The sequence below is a fragment of the Colossoma macropomum genome, unplaced genomic scaffold (genome assembly GCF_904425465.1).
Source record: "Colossoma macropomum unplaced genomic scaffold, Colossoma_macropomum, whole genome shotgun sequence".
In the NCBI taxonomy this organism is placed as follows: Eukaryota; Metazoa; Chordata; class Actinopteri; order Characiformes; family Serrasalmidae; genus Colossoma; species Colossoma macropomum.
Genome location: NW_023494795.1, coordinates 36,444,675 through 36,454,876, shown reverse-complemented (window position 1 = coordinate 36,454,876; position 10,202 = coordinate 36,444,675). Strand labels below are relative to the sequence as shown.

The following is a 10,202-nucleotide window of genomic DNA, read 5'->3' as shown; positions in this document are numbered from 1 at the left end:
CTATCCTTCTCTGTCTCTTTTCACCTCTCTCTCTCTCTCTCTCTCTCCCTGTGACAGATTCCTGATTCTCTCTCTGTTCTGTAGTGGCTCTGTGAGGCAGATATTTGGCTGTAGTTGTATCTGGCTGCACTCAGGCTGATTTTTTAAGACCATGTGCTCCGAGTTGGTAAACACAAACTGGCCCCCACAATCTGAGCAGGATATTAGACGCCCCGGTCACGACAGCACTCCGCACAAAAGGCAGAACACACACACACGTATACACACAAATACACATGCAGAATTATACACACTCACACTCCAAGTCTGCCACGCTGCAGCTGCTCCAGTTTCCATGGCGACCCGCCGAACAATGAGGCAAGAAACTGCGAGGGCGCGTCTGTGTGTGTGCTTCAATATCGCCTCACTGGGAGAGTGTGTGCGTTGTGTGTGTGTGTGTACCTAGAAGTGCATCTGTGTGTGTACTACACTTTTACATCCACTTTGTCTTGGTTGTGTGTGTGAGAGAGGGAGAAAGCACAAAGAGCGACACACTCCTTCTCCTCTTTTCAGAACAGCGCCCGGTCAACTCCTACAGATAGAATGGAGAGAGGCAGATGACTGCTAAGAATATCAGTGACAGGGGGAGAAAGAGGGAAAGAAATGTCAGGAAATGCTTTAAAGCACCTAAGAAATAAATACACAAAGCATTTTTACCTGATGAACAGATTCTGTTCTTCATTATAACATGCTGATGAATGTTCTAAATGCTGTGTTAAATTGCCTCCATTTTCAGTTAATGTTGCCTCAGTCATATTAAGAGCAGGCTAATTTTCTATAAGGTTGTTTTTTTCAGATGAAATTGTTTTATGCAAAACTCAAACAACCAGCCACTTTATCACATGTATGTTAATGTTAGCTATCCTCTAGCCCTTCATCAGGGGTCAGTTTCTGATCACAGAGCTGGATACGTTTGGGTAGCGGACCATTTTCAACCTAGCAGTGACACTGACAGTTTAAAACTCTGCTATATTTTGTCAACAGTCACAAACTGACCAATGATAATTAGGAGTGTAGTTAAACTGTGCATCAACAGATGAGCTACAGCTTTCAACTGTACATCTACATAAGTACAACAGATGTTCTAGGTGTAAGGTGTCCAGTGAGTGGAAGTACAAGGTGGATGTTTCGAATAAAGTGACCAGTAAGAGGAAGTACAAGTTGGTTATTTCTAATAAAGGAGGCACAGAGTGTACGCAAAAGATAAGAGTTTCCGATAAAGTGGCCAACGAGCGAAAATACTAGGTAGGTGTTTCTAATAAAGTGGCCAGTGAGTGAAGGTGCAAGATAGAGGTTTCTAATAAAGTGGCAGTGAGTGGAAGCACAAGGTGGGTGTTTCTAATAAAGTGGTCAACAAGAGGAAGTACAAGGTGGGTGTTTCTAATGAAGTGGGCATAGAGTATATGCAAAAGGTAGGTGTTTCCAATAAAGTGGCCATTGGGTGGAAATAAAAAGTAACTGGCCATATGAAATATGAGTGGCATTTGTGAGTACTTTGAGAGATCCTCATCAAATTCAAAATTAGAGAGGGTGTCTATTGTCAACAATGACATAATAACCTACGCAGCTCATATGCTGTGCCTCAAAACATTAACCCCTTAACATCCCAAGCTCATGACATTCGAAGACTTGTTATTCAGTAACTACAGTGCAAACTAGCTGAGTTATTCTTATCTAAGAATAAAACTGCAGTAAAACGTTGGGCCCACCCATGGACCCTGGCCATTTAAGGGGTTAAGTGACTGGAAGTTACTCGCGGATGTTTGGCAGAGCTTCAAGCATGTCTGAAATGTTGTACAGTGTGTTACTCGTCCTGCAAGACTTCATGCACCAAATACCTGACAGGCCTCACTAGAACAGTTCTGCTCAATAACAATGACTCTGTCAGAGACAGCTTTTCTTTTCAAAGCCTATTTATTTTTCAAAATGAGGTATTTCAAAGTGCTATGAGTTGCAGCACTAAAATGTACATTTAGAAAAAGAGAGAAAAAAAAACAAAAAAACTTTCCCACTGACCCAGTTCTATGAACCCGATAGAAAAAAAAACAAAAGAGGCAAGGTAAATGATAGGATGAAATTCTGTACAAAAAGAATGAACATAAAAGAGAAAAGAGATAAAACAAGATAGTGATATCTACTCAACTCATTTTCATACGAAAATATAAGTATCAAATTTAGTATGTATCAGAAGCACACTAAAGCATAGGTGTAGGAATTAGTAAGTATCATGTGACGACAAAGAAGGGTAATAAGAAACGAAAACAAAAACAATATATCATTATATTACAAAGCTCCTCACAAATCGAGGCCATACAGTACTTAATCAAGGTATATAAACTTCCAGTCTAGTTATTGGCAGCTTTATGACATTTGCTTTTTATAAAAACCCAGGTTCTGTATACAAAAAAAGGCAGACTGAGAGTGTGTTTTTCATAGCTATTTACAAAAGTGACTGACACCAAGGTGCGCAGAGGTACATCCAGGGGCTTCAGCACCAGTGAGAGAGGTGTGGGTGAGTCAAGCCACAAAGGACTGACCCGTGTCCATTGTTTTAATTTTTGTGTCATTTTTGAAGTAAGACAGTGAAGGCAAAGTGTGTGGTCTTATTGAGTGTTCCTTTTGGACTTCCATGTTCCAGAACGGCGGCAGCATAAAAGTCCGAGGGAGAAAAGGTTTATTGGTCAACACTGAACCAAAAAGACAAAGGAATAAAAAGAAAACTTGGATAGAGTAAGGGATTTTCACCTCTATCCCCCTCTCCCTTCCCTGCTGTATTGAATTATGCTTTTTTGCTTGTCCTTGATGTGACTGAAGTGACAAAGTAAACCCTAAACATTCTTGACGTCAAAAAATGTGCAAAAAAAGTGGCGGCAGTGAGTGTCTGTAAGGCAGTGGTTCTTCATCTTGGTCCTAGAGTACCCCTGTTTTCACATTTTAGTGTTTTCCGTGCTCTAATACACCTGGTCCTACTAACCAGCTCAATAAACAAGCCTTTCCTGAGTTGAAGTGGGTGTGTCCAGACTGTGGTTGGGATTCCATTGGCCGGCACAGTTTCAAGCATTTCCAGCCCAAACACTCTTCAGGCGATTATAAAGCATGCCATGAGCTGGAATTGTTGTGCTGGGACTGGGAATACTTGAAACTGTCCATAGCAGTTGGTTAAGAACCACTGTATTAAAACAGGGAAAGCACTACAATGAGCAGGGCAAGGCTACACCAGGACGAGGGTTGGAAACCACCGCCGTAAGAGTTTGTTTTTTGGGCTGCTAGCCATCAGCCACGAGCCGTGCAGCCGTTTAGCCAGCAGCTGCGAGCCGTGTTAGTGGTAGCACTACCAGTTAGCGAGTCCTGGCCTGCTCCAGCCTGCGTAGAAGCTGTTGCCGTCTGGCTTGGAGCCTGTCCTTCTCCTGCCGGAGCCTCAGCTCCTGGGTCTCCAGCGATCCCACGTACTCAGCGGCTTTCTTCAGGATCAGCACCTTGGCTGCTTTGTCGTTGTGTGCCAACTCTGGCACCTGGTCTCGCAGGGTCAAGAAGCTGGAGCGCAGGTCGTTACGTCGTTGACGCTCCAGGATGTTGTGGTTCCTCCGCCGTTCGCTGTCCTCTGAGTCGGATCCGCGAGAGCTGCTGCTGCTGCCGCCGTCACTTCTCCTGGGCCGTTGGGTGCCGCTGGGGGAGTTCGGGGAGGCCATGTGAAACTTAGTGCTCCGGAGTGGATTAGCGCCGACCTCGGCTCTGTGTTTTTTGCTGGGAGGAGCAGAAGGAGGCTCCGTCTGCTCGGAGTAGGGCGATGGAGCGGCGTAGTTGTGCTGCTGCTGGTGGATGGAGGCGGCTGCTGTCCGTTTCAGGATGAGCTCCTGTGGGGCTTTGCTCACGCCTGAAACCAGACGGCCTGTTGCGGAAGCCTGAGGGTTGGAGCTGCTGAGAGACTTGCTGGTGGCGGATCGACGCTTCTCCACAGTGACAACATCAATCTCCTCCTCATCCTCCTCCTCATCGTCATCTTCGTCTTCTTCATCCACATCCTCATCTTCATCTGTTGAAAAGCACAGAAGAATTATAAGGTGTTTTTGGATAGAATGGTTGATTGCAGCATCAGACTCCACATAGAATGACATCACTGCGATACCCATAGGCAGGAATATCACTGCTAAACCCATAAGTAGAAACATGACTGCTATATCACTGAGCTAGATTCCTAATATTACATTCCCTGCCACTGTAAGTCATGTTCAGCAAGAGCATGAACTAAATACCTCTTACATACTGGTTAACCTCTAGACTTGTTACCAGTTAAGCTTAAGGCTTATTACCAACTACTCATTCAGGTTCAGACATTCAGGTGAACAGGTAGGTACACGATGTGTACCTAAAAAGGTACACGATGTGTGCCTAGGAAAATATGCTCATTTATTTCTGTATGGGTGTGTGAGCAGCAAAGTGTTTTGCAGAGTCTGCTGCGATTGCACAATGATGTTTTTTCACAGGAAGGCTCTTACTGTCAGTTGCCAAACTAACTCTGCACACCCTGCAAGATTCCAGAGGATTCTATCCTAACTAGACCACCTAGTGAGATTCCATGAACGCATTAGATATTAACGTTGATAAGAACGTGTGTCTGTTTGTGTGTATCTACTTTTGCGGAGACATTTTACTAGCAGCCTTGTCCAGGTGGTGAGGCACTTCAAGCCCCAGAAGGCAACCCGGCATCAGTGTGACGCCTCAGGGCCATATTTATGAGATAATGAAGGTGATTATCAGCTAAGCCACTCGTGAAGTGTGTTTGGCATTTACTGGATCTCACTTCAAACGCGCTCCACAGGAACTTGTCTGTGTGTGGTAGGGAGAGACGGGACAGGGAAGCTTTATGGAGAGGAGAGAGGGTCTCTCTCACTCTCTTTTTTACCCTGCCCCCCCACCCCACCCCAGAGGTTAAGTTTTATTTTGGGTTGTTGGTGGGGAGGAGAGAAAAAGAACACAGACTGCGAGTGCCGGAAGAGTGTTGTAATGGCCAGGCCTGATTATTGGCGGGCTTGGGCTGAGCAGTAGTGATGCGATCGTGCCTTAAGCCGCTGCCCTGGAGCTGCGCCAGACGGACAGCTGAAGGAAGACTGCGCTCCTTCAAAGCCCTCGCCCTGTAAAGAGAGACGGCTGGTGCGTTTTTTTTCCCTCTTCGCTATTATTATTCTGCGCCTTTCAGTGAGTCCTCTCAGCCTGCCAAGTCAAGCCCGGAGCAGCAGTCTCACACAAATACACACAGGCACACACAAAGGTGGTATTCCTGTCTTTGTGGGATACTTCCATTGACTTCTGTACTACTATAATAACATGCTGCTGTACTACATCTAACCCAACCCTAACATTAACCCATTGAGCTCAAAATCTTGTGGTTATTTAACTTTTTCAAAAGCAAAAATTAGGCCAATCTCCCAGCCAAATGTCTTTATTACAACAATTTTTTTTTTCGTGTCTGGGAAAATTCCAGTCCCCACAAACACATAAATACACACATAAACACACACATAGCCACCTCTATGTACGCGCGCCCTCAGTGCCAGCTCTTACACTCTTCCCCACGTGCGACTGTCGTTCTTGATTTGCATATGAAAACTGAGCTTAATGAAGCTCCAACACTATGGCTGCATCCCAAATGGCTTCTCGGATCCTACATAACACTCAACATAAGTCAAGGAAAAAAGGCTTCTAAACCCAATATAGTGTACTTTAAATACTACAGGGTGCATATATGCCCTACAGGGATCTCAGCCTCCATCATGTAAACTGTGCACTACTTAGGTGATGACATAAAGACTTATACACTTAATAGGCATCCATTTGGAACCCAGCCCTCTGCTTTTCAATTCTGCAGCCAAAAGCTGAGAACAAAGACTTGGTTTGAACTCTTCCTTCTGCCATTTCATCTTCACCTCTATCCTTTTTTGCTACATCGATTTCTGGGGAAAGCCCTAAAACAAATCCTAAAAATCTCCTTGTTTAAGCTTGCAGTCATCAAATCCTCACACAAAAGGCACTGTGCCAACTGGCTCTAAGTTTTTCACAGTGCATGATATCATCCATCAGCGCCCCCTACCGGTAACGCTCTGCTACTGATCTCTCATTGCTGCTACCAAGACTCTGCCTCAGTACTGCATCTCTTAGTATACCCTTAGTTCACAGCTACAATTCATTAAAGAAATTAGTTTTTGTTATAGAGCCCTTCAGCACAACTTACTGGATTCAAATGTGTAGCTTCATCAGTTACTATACAATTAATTAGAGCTTTATTATTATACGCCACTGGTTTACAACTTATTACAGCATGTTATTATCCCACATTTGGCAGCAAAGGTGTTGACCCATTTTATTCATGATCCAATCACAGCCTTGACTTTATCACTAACTATGTCGAATGAAATCTTGTCAGATAAGTAAAAGCAAGCCAGCAAACTCTTTGCGTTAAAGGGGAATTCCACCATTGTTTCAAAATTTCTGAACAACCCAGTCCTTGAGATGTAAACAGAGTCGGGGTGGGGGTGGGGGGGGGCTATATTGCCTCACAACGCCCTGCATGTATCCCTCCACCATGAATAGATTAAAAAACATTTTCAGCCAAAACTTTATCAACAAACTATCGCAAAACAACTTCACAGACATCAGGCAGCATATTCATTGCCATTTCATGCGCTAACTTTCTGGGAGGAAGCTTTCAGAGGTTCACCAACGTCTGGTTCCTATCAACACCACTGTGAACAGTTCTGACTCTGAAAGTTTCTCTAGAATGGAGCATTTCACACAAAACCACTCAGGATGACTTCGTTTACATCTCAACCATTTAATTATGAAGAAATTTTTAAAAGAATGGTGGATTTCCCTTTAAATGTCGTTTAAAACTGAAGCCAGCTGTGCTGGGTGTTTTTTATTAGACTCTAAAACTTACCTGAGTCGCTGCCGGACTCCTCCTGCTCGGGCGTCCTGCCTTTAAGCACAGGGAAGGGGAAGACCACCGCGGGGTCCACGCACTCTGCCACGACTCTGCTGGGTTCGGGTTCCCGCTGAGGCACCGGCGCCTTCGCCGCGCTGCTCTTCGCTCCGGCCGACGCAACCACGGCTTTCCGCGCGAGCTTCTCGCTAACGGCTCGCTCGAGCTTCTCGCGCGCGGAGAAGCCGCTCCACATGCAGTCGCGGAGGATGATAGAGTCTCCCGGTGAGCCCTCCGGTGAGCCGAACAGGTCTCCCTCCGCCTCGGCTGCCCCCCACACGTCCTGCTCGGGTGGCAGCAGCAGCAGCTCGGACGCCCAGTCCAGCGGGTCTGCCAGCCCGAGCCCCAGACCCAGACCCAGCCCCAGCGGGGGGCAGTCCGCAGCGTCACCGCGGCCAGGCAACGCAGCCCGGCTGGGCGAGAGAGGAGGCGTGGGCAGCAGCTCGAACTTCTTCCAGATGTCCTCGCCCGGGGGAGCCGAGTCAGGACCGCACAGGTAGAAGTCATCCTCGTCCGGGTAGAAGCACGGCTGCAAGGAATCGAAGTCCAAATCGGAGTTTTTCATTATGGCCGGCATTCTCCTCACCTCTCCTCTCCTCAAAGCTACAAACTGGGACAAAAAGACAGATTCAGAAACGTGGATAGGCTACTCTTTTTTTTCTTTTTCAACGAAGAATAAGGACACGAAGAAGGTTACCAGCATCACTGCATCCATCCTAATAGTATTCTATCCTATTTCAGTCAGTGGTTGCGTCTCAAACCACATACCGTCCAAAATAGTACACCATCAACGGTGTAATTACTATTTTGAACATACTATTTAGTACAGTAGTGCGCGGATTGAGACACAACCCCAGTCTCACTGAGCCACTGATGCTCGTCAATACAAACACACTCAAAACATCACACAGACTTACAGTCAAAATAATCCACATTCACTCTACTACTGTGGCTTCAGTGCCTTTAAAACAGTAAGCACAAGCTTTCACTTTTCCCTAGATGTCTTATTTCTAGTCAAAATCACTTACATTTACGGTTAAAACTGTAAACCAAATCGCTTTAAGTGCCCTTTCATGTTTAGCAGATAACCCAAATCTAAAATCCAGTCATTCACATTTACTCTGTAGCATTAATGCGTATAAAACAGTAAACAAATCCCTGTAAGTGCTCTAAAGGGAGGGAAAATCAGACGTGAGAAGGCCTAAAACTCCAGCTGCTGAGTTTTTCCTCACCTCGTTGTCTCTGGAGGTGTGTATGTTCGTCTCGTCTCTTGTGTAACACGGCGCTCCGTTGTTGGAGTGCACATCTACCGCTGCTCCGGGGCCGAGTGAGGAGCGCAAGCCGGGTTTGTTCTCTCAAATGTCTGCAAGCCAAGGCTTTTTGGGGGAAATATAGAGTCTCCGCCCTGGTGGGTGGGGCAGTAAGCGGACACGCCCCCTCCCTCTTTCACTCTCCCTCTCACACAGACAGACCAGCCTCTGCGTTTTTCAGAGGCTGTGAGGCGAGTTCGGCTTGCAGTCAGAGCCACACGGTTTGATTTATGACTGCTGCAGAGGTTTTAGGTTGGATATGACGCGACTGAGCACTAAAGCGCAGGCTGGTTGAACGTTTAGTTTTGTAGTAAGGATCTATAGTAGCCTGTTTCCACCTTTCCACCTAAAAACGCTCCAGTGTAGTGCGTGGGTTCGTGTGGTAAGACCCCCACTCTGAGCAAATGAGGTAATCACCAGCACTCATTGAAGTCAAGGGTGGTGGCGCAGCCGCGCCCCCTCGTGGACAAGAGGCGCATCTCTCCTCATTGTCTGTCACCTTGAACCACAAGGTTTCAACAGTTAAAGGGGAATTCCCCTGACTTTTCAAATATTTATGCAAAATTCAATGGTTGAGATGTAAACAAAGCCAACGAGAGGGTTTTTATGTGAAATGGTGCATTTCAGACAAACCCACCAACTCAGATTTCTTTACAGTGGTGGTGATAGGAACCAGGGGTCTCAATGTTTACAACACAACTGTATCCATTTTATGAAACAACCAGAGAATCTACTCAGTTTTTGTAAGTTGTGTTGATATTTGTAAAAAAGTACATTTGCAAAAATAAATAAATAAATAAATAAATAAAAAGAAGAACTTACTTTGGGAGCTATTTTGCTTATTATCTCAAAACTATCATACTGTCCCAAGCATCAGGCAATGTATTCATAACCATTTCATGTAATTGTTCACCTCCCTCACACTATACTGAGTTCTTCACGTATCCATACTAACGTATTGTCATGATAGGCTTCTAACAGCAGTCATTAGTTTTCATGGATAAAATTCAAATTTTCACTGTCATAGGCTTCTAACGGTAGTCACTGTTCAATGACAGGCTCATTTATTTCCTTTATCCCAACTCACTATTGCATACTCTTTGTCAGCTCTTGTTGTGTTATTGTTTTGCAATCCAGTGCCGACCATTGGAGGATGGGTTCCCCTTTTTAAGTCTTGGTTCCTCTCAAGGTTTCTTCCTCTTGCTCTTGCACTGTCGCCCTTTGGCTTGCTCGTCTTGGGCTTGGACCTGGGTTTTCTGTGAAGCTGCTTTGTGACAACACCTAGTGTAAAAAGTGTTAAATAAATAAGTCTTGAATAAAATAGAACTTAGAGGTCAATTGAAGTCTCTCTGCACTGTGTGGCATGCACACTTATAAAGATCTCAAAAAGGATACCATAAGGCAACAACTTATTGTTCAGCAAATAAAGAGTAATTGTGCAATTAAAAATGTCTTCTTTGTAGAGCATAAACAAAACAACAAACAACAAAACATGTCATTTGACCAGGGGTGCCCAAACCTGAGCACACGACTGTACCAGTTACATCAGCTATTGTATATATGGGTATATGAGAATGAAACGTATGGCAGAGTGAAGATTCAGTTCAAATCTGTGGATCTGGCTCTAGCTGAAGTCAAGTTTATTGAGGGGCCAAATACTTTGCCATGTGTTCATACTGCATTACATAATATCCTATCACTGTCCCAGTCACCCCTATGAAGTAGGCTATGAGAGTCTGAGAGTTTCCAGTGGGATCTCCTAGCATTCCAGCTTTTCTGCTCATGCTGAGCTATAAACTGGAAGATATGGGAATCAAGGGGAAAGAGAGAGAGAGACAATGAGAGTTAAAGAGAGAGAGAGAGAGAAATGATGAGTT

At 45.0% G+C, this 10,202-nt stretch overlaps 1 protein-coding gene across 1 annotated transcript; it reads right to left on the bottom strand.

Annotated features, from left to right (window-relative positions):
• Positions 1–1,934: 1,934 nt before the first annotated feature.
• Positions 1,935–8,369, bottom strand: mycn (MYCN proto-oncogene, bHLH transcription factor). Its single transcript, XM_036582330.1, has 3 exons — positions 8,248–8,369; positions 6,974–7,625; positions 1,935–4,072 (listed from the first exon to the last, which is right to left on the bottom strand). Exons 2-3 carry the CDS (start codon positions 7,590–7,592, stop codon positions 3,378–3,380), a joined length of 1,314 nt encoding a protein of 437 aa, XP_036438223.1. The 5' UTR covers positions 7,593–7,625; positions 8,248–8,369; the 3' UTR covers positions 1,935–3,377.
• Between the last annotated feature and the right edge of the window lie 1,833 nt (positions 8,370–10,202).

Excerpts from the sequence above, each read along its gene's own strand:
- mycn (XM_036582330.1), bottom strand. The coding sequence starts at position 7,592 with ATGCCGGCCATAATGAAAAACTCCGATTTGGACTTCGATTCCTTGCAG. Across the intron at positions 4,073-6,973 it reads GGAGTCCGGCAGCGACTCAG|ATGAAGATGAGGATGTGGAT; the intron begins GTAAGTTTTAGA and ends GCTTTTCAACAG.